This window comes from Martes martes, assembly GCF_963455335.1.
Source record: "Martes martes genome assembly, chromosome: 13".
Classification (NCBI taxonomy): domain Eukaryota; kingdom Metazoa; phylum Chordata; class Mammalia; order Carnivora; family Mustelidae; genus Martes; species Martes martes.
In genome coordinates this window covers 19,672,231-19,694,978 of record NC_137901.1, presented here as the reverse complement: position 1 = coordinate 19,694,978, position 22,748 = coordinate 19,672,231, and the positions used below count along the sequence as shown (strand labels likewise).

Sequence of the window (22,748 nt, the reverse complement as noted above, 5' to 3'; positions counted from 1 at the left end):
AGAGAATCGGAGGATAATCATGTGCAGAGCAACATTCAATGCCCAGCTTCTCTGGAGAACCTCACCCAACTGAGGTGGGTGAGGACTGTCTCTAACACATTCCTGAGAATGTGGAAGGTCTGGGTCATGGTATCTCCTTGATGAGAAGCAACCTCCCTAGTGGTTGCTCATCACTGAGACGGCCTCCGATGCAGGCGAAGAAATCTCCACTTGCCGGTGGGCTTCCCAACCTCACCATTCAAACACCACACCAAGGTGTTTTTAGCCATGTGTCACAACAAAACCTGAGAATACTGAAGTTGGAGAGACAAATGGCTGGAGGCAAATCTCTCACAAGGGGCATATCCGAATTCAACAAAGTTGTCCCCAAAAGAGGAACTTACTTTAGAGGCTTACTGTTTTTGTGAATTGGCTAAAAAAGAAATCTTTCCATCTTGGTCTCGATGTTTAGAGAACCAAGCATTCTAGACTATCTCCACCTGTCCTTGCCTTCTGTTCCAGTCCCCTTGGAAGGTAAAGCTGTCTTAAAGCTGCTAGCACCCAAGACCCAGCGTCTATACAGTTTTCAGTGACTTGCAGACAGAAGAGACCGGCACCAATGTGTACGCTTCCAGTGCGTAAGATAACAATCACCGGGCAGCTGTCCCAACGTGTGTCACTTCACTGCTCTGCTCACAGTGATTGGGGGTGGGGGGGGATATGACAGGTATTACCCACAGAAGTAAGAAAGGTGGGTATCATAAGAAATGCATCCAAAGTCCCAGCACAGGATGTGGAACAGCCGAGACTAAGGCTGCATTGACTCCTGGCCCAGTCTCCTATTCCGCAACGCCTCTTAAGACGTGCAGGGCTTAAAACTAGGTTTCTTTGCCGCTGCGGTCCTAAGGAAGGTGGTCACGTGAACAGAGCAAACAGGCTCATTTTTACTGACGATCCATATGGCATTTAGGTAGACACACAGCTTTCGTGGACATTAGTTCTGAGACCCTGTAACGGTACCGATGGTTCTCCTGGAGCCAAGGGGCCGTGAAGGTTTGAAAAACTCAAAGTGCTTAATCCCCCGACTCAAGGATCCAGTCAAGAAGTAGGTTACTGGTTAATGCTATCACAGGCATCTTTGAAATATCAACCTTAGGCAAAATTCTAAGAAGCCATCTTTCCAATGAGAAGCTGAGAGAAGGGGCATCTGGGTGGCTCAGTGGGTTAAAGCCTCTGCCTTCGGCTCAGGTCATGATCCCAGCATCCTGGGATCGAGCCCTGCATCGGGCTCTCTGCTCAGCGGGGAGCCTGCTTCCTCCCTTCTCTCTCTGCCTGCCTCTCTGCCTACTTGTGATCTGTCTGTCAAATAAATAAATAAAATCTTTAAAAAAAAAAAAAAAAGAAGCTGAGAGAAAATTCTGACCACTCAATAAAAACAGTACAGTTCATATCACTTCCTAGCTTTCCCTTACAGGTATATGGTCCATTCCCCCACCCGTGTTCTCACCGGCCTGATTCATGCCATGATTCCATTCAATAGCGGTGGGAAACTTCTGGCCAAGAGTTGAATCCAGCTCTCACCACAATCATGCAATCTTGGCATGTTCAGTAAAACTAAACGTCTTTTGGCTGCACTTAATCCTCCACATTAAAGATCAACCAATACAACTGTGCACATACTAAAATAAAAGAGAGGGTGTTCTTTGCCCCCGGCGATGGGCATTCGCGTCTGAGTGCTTCACGGTGACACGGCAGGGTGTTGGAGGCAAGCAGACAAGAGACCCTTTGACCATTCGGCAGAGGTGCTGGGAAAGCTCTCTCTCTGGCACTGGTCATGGCATGTCCTGGGACCATGTGGCCCCAGGATGCCAGGCCTGCTCTGAATGGCTGTTGTGGGACCACTGATGGGACTGTGGAAGAGGCTGAGGGCGGAGCTAAGGGTCTGCTGCTCAATCAGGGTGCTCTGCAGAGCGGCAGGAACCCAAGCCAGAGACCTAAAAGAGAAGGTTCTGGGTGATGCGTACACTTAGACGGTCGATTCAGGCTGGCTACCGCCTCGCCCAAAGAGGACAACGAAGGCACAAGCCTCAGAGATGAAGTGGGGACACCACGCCTCAGACGCCTTCCCGTGGGTGACTCTCCCATCTGTACCTCCTCTACCTCCCTCATTTCAACTCCCTTTGTTTTCTACTCCCTGTCTCTTTGTCCCTTTCTCTAACTTGCTAACCAAAATTTAGAGCTGGGGCCCATTTCATAGTTTCCTTACTGCATGAAAGTTTGAGCTTTTTTTCTTAATTTTCCAGACTGTGAAGTTGAAAATCACATATTTTTCTCTGAGAAGAAGCTAAATAAAACCCTGTAAGTCAATAAGCCTGACAGGCATCCCAACTCCCTTCTCTCTTGTCTCTTTCCACTGACTAGGCAAGAGGAGATGTTGGGTACCTCCCATCCCCCTAACCAAAGTTTGTAGCTGGACGTGGCCGTGGGATGTAGGGGAACAGGGGATCACGCGGCCAGACTCCCTTTCTCCTGCTTCTTGCAGCATCAGACCCACACTTGACATCTAAAGCTGTGACAGTCATCTTGAGACAATGAGGGAAAGCACGGAAGAACCACCCAGACACCTGCCTGGGTCACAATGAGCTGCAAACCAATTTTAGCCCCAGCCTACCACCGGACTTCTAGTGGAAGAAAACTTCTTCTTAAGCAACCATTAGTCACATTTTCCATTACTTCTAAGAAAAAGCATTCCTCCCCAACACAAACTACTTTTTACTTTTATTTAACTCTAAAATGATGTATTTTCTCTTAGAGTCCATAACTTTTTATGTGAGAAATCTTCCTCTGGAATTTAGAAGTGCTACAGTTTTCTGTTGGCTATAGTTTTCAAATAATGTTTTTCTGCTATCCGTTCTTCAAATTTCAAAAAACCTGACAATGAAAGTATTTGATTATCACAGCACTCAGTAGAGTACAGCATTCGGTAAAAGGCTGAGTGGAAAGAAAGCAAGGCCAATGAGAGATGGACAGACATTTTTATGGATTGGACAAGAAGAATTAAGTTCTCCTATCTGAAAACTGGAAATGCTTAACTTTTTTCAGTAGCCTTTCAAAAAAGAATGACATTACTTATTTTTTATAAATAAAATATTTTGTGGTATGTTTGGTGAATACTGAAATCTACCATGCTGTAATATGATCCACTCCCTGACACTGGAATATTCTGCACAGGATATAGTACTATAGAATGAATTTCTGTTAAACCGGCTCTGGTTGAGGGTTTTCTTCCTGATATAGTGAGATGGATGTAGGCCTGATTTTAATTTATGGGCTTTTCATTCAGGACTTAAACCCTCTATATCTGATTTCCTGATTTATTCACGAATGAAACCACTCAACAGTCATCCGTTGAGGTCCTACAACTCTAAGCCAGGTACTGGCTCACACGTAACGCTTTTCTCCTGGTGATGTAACTTAATGAGTAAATTATTTTATTCTCGATCAATCCAATCTCTTAACTACAGATATGGAATGAGCTGAGGTAGAAAAGAAACATCCATGTGAATCAGGCTTTAAAGAATAACATTTGGAAAACACATCACTAGCGAAGTTACTTGAAGGTATCATAAAATAGAGATGAATGGATCAGAAATAACGATAAAACATCTCTAAAGATAAAATACAGCAGAAGGATAAGATGGCACACCTAAAAGATCAATGGACCATTAGATGAGAAAATTACCTCAGAGATCATCTAAAGGTCCGTTCCACCCTCAATCTAGAGATGTGAGAAAACCTGACCTGAGGAGCCACCCACGGGTTGCAGCAAAGCAGAGAGCAGAAAAGCCAGTTCTCTGGCTCCCAGATGCAGCTCAAGATCAGGATTAACAGTATCACTTGGGAAGACACTTCAAATAGTCTTATTTGTTCATACTTTGGGAAGACATTTTAAGTTAACATCTTCAAGCAACAAAACTCCTGAACAAAGAAAGCAAACAACAAATAACACCACAATTACATGTGTCTTCTCTCAGCATTCGCTTGCTACCACGTTATCAGTTCAACAGATAACAGATGATATCAAGATAACCTCAAGCAAAAAAAAAAAAAAAAAAAAAAGTCATTAAAAAAAGAGGACACTGAGAACACACAGACATCCCTAACCAATGAAGCTGCAAGCTCCCTGCTCTATAGAACTTCAGAACAATCTAAAAGTGAACGAAAGTGTCTAGAGCTGACATCCTTAGTCATAACTGCATTTTCATGAAGTTAACTAAAATACTATCTGACCTCTGGCACTTTAGAAAAAAAATCAAACACTTGGCATCGTCATACAGGTTTTGTTTTTGTTTGTGTTCTTCCCCCCCACCCCAAATATTTAAATTCCTGTGTGGAAAGAAAACATCTGACAAAGAGGTCAAGTTAAATCTTACCCATGCTTCGAAAAAAAAACTATGTCTCTTTGAGGTTATTGTACGTTAAGGTTTTCAAAACAGTCTTCCTAGTAAGAGTCTGTTCGTTTAGGTTTATTTCCAGTTTAACAATGAAAAGAAAAACTCCCTGTATTAGCATCTACTCACATTCGCCATTTTACAAGAAGACCGTGCCACTGGCCTCAGCCACTGGGATTTGAAAACACTCACAACACTTCACCTTTATGCCGGGCTAAACTCAGGGTAGTCATAAACACTTTGAAGTAATACAAACCTAAATATTCCCGCTAGGCCAACGGAGCAGTGGAACCGAATTATAATGAGCTAGCAGCTGTCACAATATGACCACAGTAACCAAATCAAAATATCAACCGCTAACCCAGATGAGATTCAAAGGTCATCCTATAAGCCAGCAGCTTTCTTCAGTCCTGCCTGAAACCCCGATCTAATCCTGCAGTAAAATGTTCCGCTGAGCTAGTTGAGAATCCAGTTACTCTATGGTGGAAAATGATTTAGGGCCCTGGTGGAGGACCCGTTAGTGGGACTAGAACCAAACACCACAACCAGGAAACCGACCCATTCACGACGGGACACTTAGGAACCCAGCAGCTGATGCTGAACTACACCGCACCCAACTGCACAAAAGGATCACTTTTCACATCCTTCAGTTACCGATGCTTGTCTGTCATCTTACTGGGCAAGTTGCTCACTCAAACGATCTGGTTTTCAATTAAGGCTCTGGAACAATAGAAGGAAAATGCATGCTTAGGTCCTTCCTCAGATCAAAAAGTTTTAGCTAGAAAATATATTGTTTCCCATTGTAAAAAACATTTGGACAATTACCTGCAGAAGTTTAATGGTTCCAAGAAATCAAGCAGGGGCAGGAATGTTAAAAAGTCCATACTCTTTGCATATAGCTCTTGTCAGTATTTTCAAACTATTCCATAGCACATAACCCTCTTAAAAACACAAGACTCAGACCCACGGCCCCTCTGTCCCATCAGCATATTCTGAAAGCTACTCACTGACCACCTATAAAGGTTTAGTCAAACTGTTTAAAAACTGCAGCGAACAAGTTTCCAGCAGATCAAGTGTATGTTTTTATCATTAATAACCATCCGTCGTCACAAAGAAAAAGCGATTTGTTTTTTCCAGATGCGAAATGGGACATGGCATTTCAAAGAAGCAAAAATGCAAACTGGCTTGCTTGTCTCTGCCCAATGAAAGCAGTGGTTGAGGATTCAGGAAATGTCAGGTAAAAGAGTAGAATACACAAATATTGGATCACTTTGCTGTACACCTGAAACTAATATAATGTCATCTGTCAATTATACCTCAATAAAAAAATGAAAAACATTTTAAAAAGAGAGTAAATACACGAATTGGTCAGGGTAGGCAGTCAGCTAGATGACTCACTAATGTAGTCTCTCAGTTCCCCAAGACTCCCCCACAGGAGAGGGGAAAAAAGTCATGCACACTGATTTTTATTTTAAATTAGGGGCTGGCTTTTTTGTTTATGTTAGTTATGTTTTCCTTTAGAGGATTTACACAATCTCAACTTCCAAAACTCGGTATGGCAACTATAAGTACGGACAGTAATGGAAAAAGTGGTGCAGCCTTATTGACGGAGAGGGGTCATTAATTCTAGTGGAAAAGGCATGTGTGTGCACACACACGCACCCGCACACGCACCTGCACACGCACTCACGCACGCACCCACGCACGCAGGCAGGCGCGTCTGTATTCATTTGTTCATTTTTTAGTTTAGGGATTCACAAACTATCCAATAGGATACTACATTCGGATATGCAGGCTTAAAGAATAAATTAATGGAGATACTCTATTATCTATATATACCATTCTGCAAAAACTTGAGATATACAAATAAGTTGAGTTTTGGCATTCTGGTGCCAAACTTAAGTATTCTATCACAAAAACTGGAACATTGACGCAAAACCATTCCTGTGACATCAGAAAGTTCACAGTTGTAATAAAGGGCTTTTGTTACATAAGGGTTTATGAGCAAATGTTAGCAATGCCTGCATCATTTCCAAAATAGTGTACCGCCATTAAGAACAAAATATATCATAATAATGCACTCCCAAAAGGAGAGAGCAGTTCATTACTTTTTTCTGTCCTTGCAATAAAATAAAACCCCACTAAATGAACAGTTTACTTAAAAAAAAAAAAATCAGGTCATCTGCAGTTAATAACTCTTTCCCGTAAAATTAGTGTCACTTGTTTCTGTAGCAGACGCCTAATTCAGTCACAGGCTTGATTGATTTGACAACAGAGAATCTGGTCCAATAAAGTGGCTGATTTATTTCTTATGCTATAGCTTTTACCCTAATGTGACATCACAGCAGAATTAAATCTTTGACATGTAAAGAAATCCTTTGTAATTTAAATGAAAACTAAAGATTCTGAAAGCGGGTATTGACTGTTGTCAAAAACTTCCAGTGACATCTAATGCCTTCTTTTTTGGTAGAATGAAAACTTCGAGCCCACCGAATACGGATTTGGACACAAAGAGCAGCTCAGAGTAGAGCGGACCATGTATTCCATGAGTTCAAACTGTCGGCTACATTTATAGATTTTATTTTATCTTCCTCTCCATTTGTAAATTGGTTGTCTTTAATTTCTGGAAGACAACCTATCTTCTCTTTAGAAAAGCACAGCATAAACACCAAACATGGCCCGTCTCAAACGTGGTTTTATTTTAAATAAACAGCAGCTTGGGCAAAAATCAATGAGAATCTTTGTTCCCCTAATCTAGCCCTGAGATAGTCCAGCCAGATCCAGAAGGCGCCTGGGATGTGAGACATGACAGGGGTGGCAAGAGTTAATGCGGCCTCGTGGGCAGTCCTCTAAAAATATTTTTAAATTCTTTTCCAAACTAAAAATGCAAGGTATTTCATAGTTGTTTAAATGTCTTTTTCCCTTTTTTGCAGACTGCGCCATGCCCTCTCGCTCCGAGGGCGACTTCCCTGACCCCGGTCTGACACTGCGCCGTTAATGTCAGATAAACCATTTAGCCCCAGCACAAATCTATTCTGTGCAAAAATCTGCTTGAGGTGGAAAATGTAGCAGTTTGTAAACAATAAAGAGCCATGTTTCAGACCAGACAGCTTATCTAACAGAGAAGTCCTTTCATGGGGAACAGTGGGTGGGAGCCTCCCGGACATAGTAGCATTTCCTATCACAATGCAGGAGACTGTCTTGGCCTCCATATTTAAGAGTTTAATGGGAAGGAGGGCAGACGGGATAAAAGAACACAGCTGACATGGACTTTCAGCTTAAACAACAACTAAGTGAAAAGAGTCAGCTCTCTCTGCTCCGGCTCCAGGCTCGCAGCCCACGTATATTTTAAATACTACTTGGATGGAAAAACGAATTTGGCTGGTAAAACAGTTGCCCATAAGGACAGATGAACAAGAACAAATATTTAATATCTTTGTATTGCCTGGCGTATTATGTGATACTAATTTATCAAGTTGGTCTCGGGGAAAACTTCTTATCACGTACCTAACATACACTTCTAAATATGAGTAGCAATTCATTCATTCTATTTTACTTTCGCTCATCGGAGGGGAGGTTTAGAATCTTGCAAGGGAGTTCTTTAATATGCCATCGGAGTACTCCTTCCCAAGATGATTATTTTCAAGTTAATCTTTTATTCTATTTTATGAAATTGAGCAAGGATGACTGGAGAAGCAAGGTGTTGGAATTTAATATTAGCACTATTGTCACGGAAGAGTCCAACGTTGTTCTTTGAAATCTAAGTTGACAAATACATCTCGTCTTCTGTATCTGGATGAAACTGTTGCACCTCCCTCTTGACAACTGATAAAAAACCGGGAACCTGGCTTTAGCTACAAAATTAAGGCATAGCTAGGAAATTTATCGTTTTAAAGTAAAAAGGAACACAAGTGTAAGAACCAATAATCAAACACAACTTCATGGTTCTCAAAGTTGAGATGATATTTAAAGGCACGAGCGTATGTCGTCACTTCGAATAAGTTGCTAGTATCCCTCTGCTTCGTCTACTTTGTGTTAAACACCTGGATTTGATGGTGACTTTGAAAAAATGACTGAGATTCAAGGACGATCTATACATTAAATAACAAGTAAGCTTCCAAGGCTTAAAAATAGGGACATTCTTTAGAAGCATTTGCAATTATGGTTTCAGAGTGATATAATTATGGCTGTGTGTTTTTCCTGGAGTATGGTCCAACGCCTCCTGCCAAGAAATTTTTACTTCATTTATTGATGGATCTGCAATAGAATTTGACCAAGTTGAGAGATTTATTAATATTGTTTAAAAAAAAACACACACACACACACATTTACCAGAACAAAGATCATTGTTCCACTCGAAACTAAAGAAACCTGCTATCGCTCATTGCTCAGGTTACTGCTGTTAGACACACATCCCTACAGGGTAAACGAAACAGGAAAACCCACGAAAGAAGCCAGTATGAAGAACATGCTGGAAACGCGCAAACTATCTCAAGCGTAGCTTGATTCCAGTGAAGTAAGATACAGTCCGCCTAGACCACCAGCACTAAAAAGCTCACACCAAGATAAATACACAACCAGAACTTACAATCAACTTCAATACACTACTCTGATTTCAGCAATCTAAACCTATTATTAAAGGGGTTTCCATAACCCCAGACTATATACCATTGCCAACGGACAAGCCCGTATTTTAAATATTCACCACTTTATCAACCTTAAATCAGAATACAACTATTGCAACACTGAAATTGAGATAAGAGCTTTATAAGGAAGACAAAATTCCCACGGCAATTCGATATCACTGAAATCCTATAATTCCACATGGTTATAAAACGTAGTCCTTTACGTGCGATCACCAAGCCTAATAAACTGTCAGTACTTTCCTGCAATTTAAAATCACTAGAGTGAACTGGGTAAATATCCAAGTCCCTAAAAACAGATCCTCTGTCTGCACTGTGTCCTACGGCCAAATATCAGCGTTCGAAAAGCGCATGTTAATTTAAAATTGGTCTTACTTTGTATTCTGGAATTGACAAAAGGTGGAGAGAGATTGTCATGTGACCCAAGGTCCCTGCTGGTCATGTGGTCATAGGGAGTCCCATCTCCATAGTTCTGTAAATAAAAAAAATCGTAAGTTTTCATTTCGCATGAATAAATCAACACATAAATACCCCCCCTACTGACAACTCCGAGAGCCAAAGAAACCGGAAGCCCACATTCCCACTGTGGAACCGCATTACAAGGGTACTGCCTCTTCTCAGGTCCGGTAAGTGAGGGCTCTAGAGTCTGCAGAGTTCAAGTTCTCCTCATGGTCACTGTGAAATCTTACAAATAATAATAGTAGAATCAACTGCAGGAAGCAGTTGACATGATTCACTGAAATAAAACACCTGACACATACAAAATGTACTGCAAATATTAGAAGTTACTATTTTGGTATGCACACAGTATTTTTTTTTTTAAAGAATTTATTTATTTATTTGACAGAGAGAGAGGCAGCACAAGCAGGGGGAGCAGCACAGGGAGAGGGAGAAGCAGACTCCCCGCTGAGCAGGAAGCCCCATTCAGGACTCGATCCCAGGACCCCAGGATCATGACCTGAGCGGAAGGCAGATGCTTCACCAACTGAGCTACCCAGGTACTGGGAAGCCCACATTATTTTAAAAAAGAAAAAAAAAAGCAAGATTGTGCCATCAGTGAGAAGGACCCATAGCCTATAATGAATTGCTTTTAGACGATCAAGATAGAGCCTTTTGAACAACATTTGGTTTTACGGTATTGAAATTTCAATGTTTTGTGATAGTTGTTATTGTGGTTGTAAGGGAACTGGATCATTCCATAAGTAATTAACATGTAAGAACATTAAAATTATTACAACATGACTGCAAAGGAACGTCAAAACTTTAGCATAAATTAGTACTTCTGGATTTGGACAAAGCATGCCACAAAAAAAAAGAAAAGTTTTAAAGCAGACATCAATTTTTGGCAGAAATCTGTCGTGATTATGATTATCTAATTATTTTAACAGAATTTAAAATTAAAATAATGTTTTTATTTTTAAAAAGATTTTACTTATTTATTTGACAGAGAGAGAGAGCATGAGCAGGTGAGCAGCAGGGAAAGGGAGAAGCAGGCTCCCCGCTGAGCAGGAGCCCAATGCGGGCTCGATCCCAGGACCCCGAGATCATGACCCGAGCTGAAGGCAGACACTTAACAGACTGGGCCATCCAGGTTATGAGCATCCAAAATAATGCTTTTAAACTGTCCACTTATTAATGAAGGAGTCTGATAACATATAGGAAAAGTTAAAATCACCTATATTATAAATAGGGTTCAAATTTCAGACTAAGTTGCATCAAGTAACCATAAAGGAAGAAAAAAAAAAAAGTCGATCTGCTCAGCTGGTTGTAGTGCCCATAAAGACCAAGTCAAATTTACTCAGAGGTATCAGTTGGCATGTTAGTCAAAGGGCAGAATCTGCCCACACAAAAAAAGACGGATGCTGTATGAGAAATGAAAACGCATGTCACTTCACTAGAGAATAACTGGAACCCATAAGTTTCCAAATAATCCTGTTTTTAATCACTTTTCCTCATTTAGAAAACTTAACTTGAATGATACCATAATCTAACGCTGCCAATATGTCAGCGTATAAAAAGATGTTATGTATTTTAATACCTAGCAAGGGTTTTGCACTCGCTTATTCTATGCCAGGCATTATATAACACTGATTTTTATTTATTAAGTGTCCTCATCTTAGACAGTGTACTTGAATATACACTACAGAATTTAAACTGCAGAACAGCGCTGCAAGGTAGAGGATAGTATCACCACTTTAAGATGCGAGAAGACAGGACTGAGCATGGTTGTCGGGACAAGTCAGCCACAGAAATCAGTCACATGCAAACTCCGTGGATTGAGAACACAGAAATTACAAAATATTGACTCAAAATTATTCACCAAAATATTCCCTGAAAAAAAAACTGCAGGACAATTACTGAAAATGAGATGAAAGGACAGTCCTAAGGGACCTCGTTCTCAGAAGAACAATTAAAAGTAGTGTTAAAGTGAGAAATCATAAGACATTAAGTGTAAATGAGCTAAACAATAGGGGGAGATTCTGTCATCTCCTACACTTGCTGTCAAGGGGAATGGATTTATTTCTGCAAGTGCAGCCTGTAACGTGAGGAGGAGGAAAGATTTCCTCAACCCATCCATATCATGCATTAGGATATCAACCCCAACAGCTGGTGCAGTGGCTCAACAAAGCTCCTGGTAAGCTTACAGACCCTGCCGCACTATGAAGACCACAGTGAGAACCACTAGGTCAAAGGACAGGTGGAAATGGACAACAGTAGCTTGCTGAAATGTCCTCACTGTGACAGCTTGATTACCTCCCTTGCCTCTTCTGCCAAAATAGAAACACCCCCACCTCAAATCTATGTGAATACCTACAATAAAGTGTTCCCTCCCTGCAGAATGCTTCATTTATACAGCTGGCTGGGGCAGGGGCACATGTTTGTTTGACTACGTGTTCTCAGTCTATTTTTAATTTAGGGTATTTATATGTATATCAGAAAAGCTGACACGGATTTCAGAGGGCCTAGAAATGATTCCATTAAAAACAAATTATACATAAAAATCATATAACTTCAAGTGGGAAGGACCATAAAAGATATTCTAGCTTTACTTCTTCATTTTATAAATTAGAAAAATGAGGACCAGTGAAGTGAAATGACATGCCCAAGGTCATGTACGCACAAATATACATATGGCCAAACCACCCCACTCCCACCCCACTCCATGGTCCTCCCATTACAACCAAACTAACAGCTAAAGCATGAAGGAAAACCATGAAAAGGAGTAACAAAAATTTGAAACCAAATAAATTAATGAGCCCAACTGGTGACCAAAGGTATTAATATGACATTTATGAAATGAAATCAACCCTAATTTATTATAAAGATTATACTGATCAGATAGAACTTCATACCCTGTCTTCAGAATTATTCTGTAGTCTACACCAATACATTACAGGGATACTTGGATATTTTTCGAAGTTGTGCCAGCTACAACAAATAACTTTCTGTAATACTGGATCAATAACTGGCAAAGTAAGGCCAAATATTTAATGAAGGATTTTTCTTCTGGTTAGCAGAAGAGGAACAGGTGTCAAATTCAATAACAGCCTCCAATAAGAGAAAGAAAAAAAAAATTGCAAACACAAGCTGATCCTCATTAAACTTAGTATGCATATATATATCTGTGCATTTGTGTGTGTGAGAGAGAGAAATTCACCTTCAGTTTGTCAATTTACATATGCGGGATGTCTGGTTGTGGGAAAAAAGATTAGATATACTTACCCTGGACGGGCTTGGATGTCCTCCATTCCCCCAGGACCCTGAGCTACTTCTGTCTTCTACATCTAGGGACAAGAGAAAAGTTCTTTAGGCTTTCTTGCAATAATTCTTCCTTTTTGTATATGCACTTTTAAATTAATGTTTCAAATTAATCTCCTGTTGCCTTTAATTAAGAATCAGGCATGGGGCTACCACGATGATAGTGGCTTCTGACCCATCTACTTAAATTAACTCATTTAAATTCACAGCAGAAATGAACTGGACCCTCAGGAACCAGAGGTATGAACATAAAAATTACTTCCATCCTTCAGTGTTTCATAGCCTCAACTTTTATAGACATGAAACTGCACTTAAAGTTTTATTAAGATCTTTTGTACGAAATAAGTTTAAAACGACACTAATACAATCTTAAATGTATATTTGAAAAGGTAAGTTAAGGCAAATATTCTCGCCAACATTAGCAGCATCTGTGCTCATATGCTCGTGGATACTTCTTGTTCTCTAGTCAAGGCTTATTACACCAGACAACAGGCATGCAACAAAATACATAAGACAAAAAGCAGATTCAGTAATCTATTTCCACCAGTACACTGCAAGGATATTACAATGTGGGGTTTTTTTTTTTAATGTTTTAAGTAAAGACAACACTATCTCAGTATTTTAATTATTGTAACAGAATTGACCACTCAGCTATAATCCTTAATCTGGGCATCGAGATGTGAACATTAAAGTTGTTAAAGCAATGTTTTATCTTGATAAGTGATAGCGAAGAGACCTATATGAGCTACCAGGAAGTGGAAATTCTTCTAAACTTTGGACCAGCAAAGTTCTAACACCGACCATGCCAGGTGTTGGGGCTTCAAGTGGCAAAGTGCTCAGGCTGGAGACTATTACTGTGAAGTTATCGTATCCATTGCTTAAAACATAAACGTGTTCTAAAGATCAGTCTCTCTATATTTAGAAATGGCTTTGAGATTGTTGATGAAAGGTCCTTGATAAGTATAAAAAGTTTCACTGTTCTATTATTTTGATCGTGGTTGATAACAGACGGCCATCACAAACGTCTGACAGGACTGGAGGAAGAGGTGTGAAACTTCGGTTTAGGAGACATAATCCCATTTATTGTGTTTCCTAACATTTCAGTGATATGTTTATTCTCCTAATGCACCACTGTCGTTCCTTTTATTACTGCTATTTTATTATCAGAAGAAATAATCATAGTATAATTAATTGATTTATTTTTGGGTACAGTGGAACACACGGCATTTTAGAATCTCTTAAGAGATAGGATAGCAGCAACAGAAGACAATTATTATTACTAAACTTGAATTCTTTCCCTTTTTTTAAAACAAGTATTTCTGTTCCTTTTGTGGGTGCTTCAGAAGATAATGCAACTGCAAACAAAAGTCTCCCGTGGATGGCTACAATCAGTGACTGTGAGCTTCCAGGGATGTCAAGAAAGCTCTGGGTCCTGCATCCAGTCTGGAGACAGGTGCAAGGCTTTCCCCAAATCTGCAGTTTAGTAACCCCATCTCCTGGCCTCCGGGTATGCCGAACTGAAATACTCCCAGAAGTGACTCAGAACGCTCTAGATTGGGGAGTTTGGCAAACCTACACGGTTCTCTTCATCCTTAACCAAAACCCAAATATTTTCAGCAACAAAATGTATAAACGACAAAAATCTCTCAACCACTGCGGATTTTCAAAAATCTGGCATGTCTTGACTTTCTTCTCACCTGAAACAGCCAGCCTGGATTAATTTGAGAGTTTTTTTCCTCTTGCATTTGACCAAAACGAAATGAAGGAACAGAGTTGAATCCCTCTGTTCCATAAGATTTCACGTTGTTTGGACCCCTTTTATTTTTCCAATTTTTAAGGAAACTTTTAAACACAAAAAGCAGGCAGAAACAAGGAGGAAATAGGAGTTGTTCTCACATGGGGGTGATTTTGACCCCAGAAAGCATTTGGCAATGTCTGGAGACGTTTTTGGTTGTTACAACATGGGGGGGAGGGGGCAGGAAGGGGGACAGCGCCACCGGCATCTAGTGGGTAGAGGTGAGGGGATACTGCTAAACATTCTACAAATGTTAGAAAGTCCCTTCCCCCCACCAAAAATGCTCTGTCCCCAAGTGTCAGTTGTGTCCAGGTTGAGAAGCCCAGTGCAGAGGGAAAATCACATTAAAGAGCAAAAAGGAAGAGGCGAGTTGGAGAGAAGATGTACTAGAATTTAATTTATAGCTTAGTATGGACTCCTACTAAATACATAGTGACTTATGCCTTTTAACCCAGACTTGAGCTGGGCCGTTTCAGGAGACCTTCATAAACATCTTCTGTCCACAGAATAAAGGGAAAATGATGGTCAACCAAGCAGCCTGCTAATTAGCAGCCAGATAAAACACATCAAAACTTGAGTATTCCCAACTGGGCAATTTCAAAAGCGAGCAATCCACTAATTAAAAATGCTGGAAGTCTAGCTTTTTCGAAACAGGTTAAATACTGGCTGGGTTCCTTCACAAATAGATTCCCAACCAGTCAGATCGGACTGCTCTTTTCCCATCCCCATCCTTTCTCATTTCCATCTTTCTCATTTCCTGACCTCACGCGGCTCCACGTTCCTTTCTGCTCCCTTTCACTGATCTCTTTTTAACGGGCTCTTCCATCCCCTGGTCTCCTGCTATATCTACCAGATAAGGACCAGTCTCTAGCTCTCCCAAACCCAATAGGACAATTGTATGATTTCTGATTATGCTTTTCTCTTTGAAAAAAAAAAAAAAAGTCTGTATAGCTGGGTGCTCATTTATCTAAGAGCAAGAAGCCACAGAGGGAGAGCGTGGAGATTTGTAACTCATAATGAATGTAAACATGTTGCTTTTAAGTCATTTGTTTCCATCTTCCCTCCCACCGAGCTTCATCAGGTCTGCCAGTTAGTTAGTGAGCATTTTCTCAACAACTATTCCCGTTCATCCCAGAGGGCATCGGAGGACCCCCTACATGGGGATCACCTGTATATTCATTTCAAAATCAGCATCTTGGGGTCCACTGCAGACCAACGGAGTCTGGATTGCTCTTGAAAACTGATTTAAACAAGGTCCCCAAGTCTCCTGCCTGTGCACAATGCTTTGAGAACCACCATCCTGCCTTCCCAGGAACACAAGACAGATCCGTGCCCCCATGGCACCAACACGTGCCTCTCTCGCTCCAGATCTTCAAATTCCCACCCAGGTTGCCAGTTTCAGCAGCATTCAGCACACATGCCCATCACATCTGTATCCAGATACCTCTGCATCTTGCCCAGACTCACTTTTTAGTAAACTGCATGTGGCCTACCCTTGGCCATTCCTTCCTCCCTGCTGATGGACGCAGACACTGCACACATTTCTATACCTCCGTGGCTTTGTACCTGCTAGTCCCTCTGCCCAAACTGTTCCATCTATCAAAAAATAACAGCAGCTAATGTTTAGCGAGCTTAAGTATGTGTCTGATACTGTACTAAGAATAAGTACATCAATGCACTCATAGTACCCCTGTTTCATATATGAGAACGCTGAGGCTTCGATGGAACAAGTAAGTCTCTCAAGCAACCAGCAAACACAGGTGCTGACAACCGCAAAGCCAGGAGTGCTCTTTTCCGACACTGTCCATGCTTCCCTGGAAAGAACTTCATTTCTTTCTATAACCATCTTGAATGTTACCTCTCAAATGTCTTCTCAGGCAGAGTGAAAGTATTTAGGAGTTTATGCCCATTTTGGGGTCCACAAAAGGTTATAGAATTATACACAACATGAATATACAAAAGTAAATATTTGAAGAAATCGAAAGACTGGAAAATAAAAATAGAGGGACAGTAAAGCCAGAGGTATGATGAGCTTATCAAAATGTACACTGTGATAGACGGGATACTTGCTAGAAAGGGGTCAAAATTCTACAAGGTACTGAGTGGGCAAAACAAAGAGTGAAATTAGATTCACAGTGAGTATGAGATAAAAGCACACAAATAGTTCAGGAAATCCATCAGGGCAACATAGTAACAAATGAAAAACTGCCTGGGGTAGAGTCTATCTGAACATTTAGTTCCTGCCTCTCCCTTGTCCTACTGTCACTCTCCACCCAAGATGGGAATAAACAGCAGAAACACAATAATCTGGGCAGCAGAAAGGAAAGGATAAAAGCAAGTGGATGAGAGAAATTATTCTTCCAAAGGACTAAAATGGGTTCCATTGTTTCAACCTTTTCTAATTTATTTTACCCCACCTAAATGGGGACAGACTTAGTAACTTCCATGGATGGGATTGACAGCTGGTTTAGGAGGTGACCTGACAATCCACAAAATTTCATTCTAATAGAATAATTCTGCATAAACCCCCCTAAAATATATGATATTTCTGATCCAAAACACAAAAGCAAAGTTTGGGCCAAACTAGGACCAAACACTCCATTTTGAGAAAAGACACAGAGGTAATTTTTAATTTCTATGATTTCCCATCTATACTCATTCAACTTATGATTTGATTACTCAAATGTCCGCTTTGTTTATGCGCAAGATCGAAACTATCAGACAAGTGGACAAATGTCAGAAAACACAGCCCTGGGAGTTGGGATGGAGACTCAGGTTTCACCGGCCGCTCTACATTCACCAGATCTTTGGTCTGAGCTAGTCACCGGCCTCTCCGAACTCACTTTTGTCAACTATAAAATAAGTGGGTTTGAGCTGTACCCTTGGAAATAGGGAAGTCTAATATATTTGGACAACTCTCCCACAAAAACAAAAATAAAAACAAGCAGACAAACCAAAACAACAACAACAAAATGATGGGTAAATTTTTAAAGATCTTCTTTAAAATACTAATAAGCTGAGAGGATAATAAGGAATTATCAAGCCAAAATCAAATTGAAGGAAGGGAAGACATTTTTGCCCTACGGACATCTGCCAACCTAGAAAATGTAATGGCCTCTTAGGTCAAGGAAAACAGAAGTGAAAACCCAGGAGCCATCCGAAGTCGGTGTCCAACAGAAGATAAGAGGGATCACAGGACTTCCAACCTCAAGGGGTTATTGTTAAAGTAAAGAAGTTAGTTAATATTTGTTAAACACTTAGGAGAATATCTGTTCCATAGCAAATTCTCGGTAACCAACACCCGCCCATGAGAGCATAACTTATTAGTACCCAAAATCTAAGACAAGCAAACCATGTAAATCTGTAAAATTGTGATTTATTCAAAGGAATCTGAGTCTCACATTTTTATGACTCATAGTTCTGCTAAACAGCCAGAGACTTTGAAATATTCTTCTGGATTTTAGAAATAGCTAATACATTTAGAGTAAACAAATCCCACCTTTTCCATGAACCTCTACAGCAAAATCACAGAGAGAATCCAGTACATATTAAATTCCTTTAGTGATTTTATTTACTTTCAGAATATCCCCTTTACCTGTGACCATCGCAACACACATTTGTGTTCTGTATAAATGATATGCTCTCAAAAGTTATACATGCTGACCCGAGGCCCAAGCTAAGAACACAGGCCAAATGTTATAAAGGTTTAATCTTGATTTGAAATAAACAGTGTTATGTTAACTAAATTGAATTTAAATAAATAAATATATGAAAATTACAAAAAAGAAGTAAGTGTGAGTTACCTAACTCTATTGATTTGGGATAATTAGAGTTGTGTATTGGTCCTTCCCATACTTAGAGCCCAGATCATGCCAAGTACCCAAGGCCCTAGAGTTTCATGAAGTCAGAAAACATGGAAAAGTGTTTTATCTGAGCTGCTTTAAAAGTCTACAAATTCCTGCTCTTGTAGAAATAGACTGATTGCCTGATGAAAACTCTACACACTCGGAATGCACTGGGAGATCGAGGCTAAGTTCTTCCTGGAAAGATAATCACCCTGAAACATGTTGAGGTCTACACTGTCTCAAATCCTTTGCTCTGCAACAACAGATACCATTAAATATCCTCCACACCATCATGGAGACTCACAGACTGGGTACATCTGTGGCTCCTACTAATTTCCTCGTCCAGGAAGAACCCTTGGCTGAGCCCTCCACACAAACTGAGATGGCATATGCTCTCCGTCAGTGCCAGATGAATTTAGAGTTCAAAATATTTCATCAGCAAAGAGCGTGTTAAGGATGTGCACATTTTCATTAGCACCCAGTATAATAAGAACTCTAAGTAGAGTAATTTGAAGTCAAATTTGAGTACCAGTACAGATGAAGGAAGAGGTGAAAAGCTTCAAGTACTGACGGACAGTGTCCATACAACCATGATCGCTTCTTTCTTTTTCCATAAGAAACAAGATATGCTTCATAATGAGTGATCTGAGCACCGACAAGAAACTTCCAGCACTTTCCAAATCTGACTGAGCAAAAGATGAGGGCAGTGGTGATGAGTCTCACACAAATTTGAAGATACTTCAGGAACAAGGAACAGAGACGGGGGAGTTCCCTTTCCAGACCATTGCCATCAGTGCTGGCTTTCTGAGCGCTAATGGATTTCCTTACCAAATAAATCTGAAAACCCAAAAAGTCTAGTACAAGATGATCATGTAGTTCTCTATATAAATATATATTTGTGTGTGTGCATAAGAAGGTAAAATGCATAAAGAAAGGTAAAATGTGGAAATACTGGGTAGTAGGAAAATTTGTTCAGAGAAGAATCATTCCAGTATTTTAGGCTTTATTAACCTCCAACTTAAACTTCTACTATTAATATGTCCCGTAGTACACTCTTTAGAGAATATTATTTTCCTCAAGTTCAAAACAAACGTTTTCAAAAATGAAAACGAAATAATCTCAGATATTTAAAATATGGGGTTAATGGCATTTTGCGGTGCTATAAAAGGGGAAACACAGTTTCATATAACACGAAAGTCAGATCATATGAAAGTAACAAAATGAAATGCATAACTATTGCATTGTAAATGTGCTGGTGTTTGTTATTCTGAACCTCAGAAACGTTCTTGAGAACTCAAGCTGAGTAAATGGTTATAGTATGAAATTGACAAAAAAGTAACCTTGAAGTCTTTAGATCAATCCATATCTTTTGGAACTATCAAAGATCATCTAATTTGGGTAATATTCTAACTTGAATACTCTTAATGTGAAACACTATTATTTAGCAACCTTCCTTTTCAAATGTTTGAAACTAACCAGAGTCTTCCTCTTAAAGAGAAGTTAATCCTTCCAAGATCTCATCATTCTTTTTTTTTTTTTTTTAAGATTTATTTATTTTTAGGGAGAGAGAAAACGAGTGCACAGAGGGGAGTGGAAGAAGGAGAAGGAGAGAAAGTCTTAAGCAGACTCCATGCTGAGCACAGAGTTCTATACAAGTCTTGACCTCGGGACCCTGTGATCATGACCTGAGCCGAAACCAAGAGTCGGATGCTTAACCAACTGGGTCACCCAGGCACCCCCAAGGTATCATTCTTAGCAAGAGCCATGAATAACTTGAGGCAAGAATACAATATGAATTGTATTTGCCTCCTTTGACTTTTTGAAATCTAACCAATCTTAAAAGCCCTCAATAAAAATCAATCTTACTAAAATAATGTTCTTAACTGATTTCCAACCCGGTGAGAATAACGATCAGAAATAGGCTGCCATATCTAAAGACTTCAAAAATAATCCAACATACCATCTAACTCCAATATTACAGAGATCAGCCTCAAAATACCTAAATGAAAAGTGAACATATTTGAGGAAGTTTTTAACTAGGTGCTTGGTACCTTTAAAGTTGTACTTACAAATACACATCACAAAGTGTGAGAAATAAAAGACACATACTTTAGGAGATAATAAACAACAAAAAATAACTTAAAATATGCTTCATTTCCTAATAGAACAGACTATATAATTCTTATGTACATGTAATTATGCATGCATTTTTCAAATCATACATGTAATTATTACGTGGCAAAGATTTAAGATACACAGATTTATTTTTTTAAATGCCTACTTGATAAATGATTTACTAAATGTATTTCAATGCAGGGGGGAAAAGCCAAGATAAAACATATAACAGTTTTATCCTTTCTTCCCTTCCCCCCCAATACCTCTTTTCTCCCTAGGGTGCCATTCGGGTGGCTCTGGGAAAGGACCGCTGGCTTAATTGAAATATTTGTAGGCTGTAATTGCTCTGCATCACCACAATGGTCCACTTCTCCCAAATGGCATCCATTCCTTGTGCTTTTTCCTTCTTCCATTTCCTTTCACACTGGAACCAAGTCCACTTCCCCTGTCACTCCCAGTCTTATTTCATTCCACTCCCTATTTACAGATGTTTCGTTGATACTCGTGAAGCCAAATAGCTTTAAATATTCAAAAATCTTCCCTAAAATTCAGTTTTCTAGCACAATCGCTCTTGCTTATAATAATCACTCCCATTAACTGATTTTCATTTCATCCTTTCAACATCCCAGTCTTCTACCTGTGCTTAACACTGCAGCCTCTGACCTGGCTGTGACAAGCAATCAATCTTACATGTTATCTTCAGGGGTCATGCCTTAGTTTTAGGCCAATTTTCTTTGTATTTAGGCTCAAATGTGCAAACCACACTATATTACTCTGCAAAACATCAATGAGAAGGCTTAATTAAGTAACACTGACAGATAAATCCATTTCTTTCGCGGTAATCAAATCAAAGCAGGTTGACATAACACAGGAACTTAATACAGTTATTCCCTTGTAATTGGAAAAAGGCCCTTTACTTCTCATTAAAGCAATCTTCTGGGTATTGGCATAATAAGAAGGCTCAGAGCTTTAATACTGCCCTATAAAAGTCTCAAGATACAGACCCCTTAAGCAAACAAGCCAGATTATCTAATTCCTTGATCACAGCAGAACATGTAGTTCCTACTGTTTTAAACTACTAATTCTTTATCTCTGTTGCAATTAAAAAGAGGTAAATCAGTATCAAACACATACAATGGAAATCTGTAAAAATACATAAACTGTTTACAGTTTTATAAATCTATCTCCACATGTATTTGAAGGGAAGCAGTCCATTAAAAATGAATTTGGAATACTTTGCAAATGTGAAATTGTAATAGCTTGGATCAGGGGGAAAATCTCTTTATTTTACTTAATGGGCTCAACAGGATGCATTTTGCCTAAATTTACAGTACAACTTTGATAATGGGAATTGTGAGGCAATGGGATTTGAAGAAGGACATTCCATTTCTGTAGCATTTAAAGAACAGTAAGTCACCTGGTCAACTGAAGACCGCTCTGACCAGGCTGAAAGTCACAGAGAACTCAACATTACACCATGTTCACATCCCCAAACTACACAAAATCAATTTTCACCCTTTCACTCCAATTCTGAGGGAGCTTCTGCTACGTACGGACTGGTACCTGATCACTCTCAATGTGATTCTGGCAACGCTTTCCGAAAGGGTAACATATAATGAAGTGTTATAATTCCCAAATGTGGCTGACCACCAAAATCTTCCAGGAACTCCGAACAAACAGACAAAAACAAAAAACAATAAACAAAGATATCCTGGTCCAACCTGGCCCCCTCGTCAAGGAAGGAAACCAAGGGTTGAGGTCAAGGCAAAAGATATTTTCAAATTTTTCCTATACCGATCTACTTTTTTATTTTAAAATGTTTTCACTGGGGCTTCTGGGTGGCTCAGTAAACCTACTGAGCCTTCGGCTCAGGTCAGGATCCCTGCATGGGGCCCGCATGGGGCTCCCCGCTCAGCGGGAAGCCTGCTTCTCCCTCTCCTACTCCCCCTGCTTGTGTTCCTTCTTTCGCTGTGTCTCTCTCTGTCAAATAATAAATTTAAAAAAACAACAATAAAATAAAATGGTTTCCATTCCAATGCACTGAAATGCACTTAAAACTATGTCATTTCCTATCACCCAGGTCCTTTTACCACATTAGTACTTCCATGTGCATTTCCTGAGAACAAAAGTAGTAACAGTTATCAAAACCAGGGAACTGACC

At 39.9% G+C, this 22,748-nt stretch overlaps 1 protein-coding gene across 11 annotated transcripts in view; it reads right to left on the bottom strand.

Annotated features, from left to right (window-relative positions):
- TCF4 (transcription factor 4) overlaps positions 1 to 22,748 on the bottom strand; it is a 347,099-nt gene that overhangs the window by 216,853 nt on the left and 107,498 nt on the right. For all 11 annotated transcript variants that reach the window (XM_080820860.1, XM_080820864.1, XM_080820866.1 and 8 more), the window contains 2 exons: positions 12,797 to 12,858; positions 9,449 to 9,545 (listed from right to left, as the gene is read on the bottom strand). In XM_080820860.1, coding sequence (XP_080676986.1) covers positions 9,449 to 9,545; positions 12,797 to 12,858 — 159 coding nt within the window. The remainder of the gene's footprint in view (positions 1 to 9,448; positions 9,546 to 12,796; positions 12,859 to 22,748) is intronic.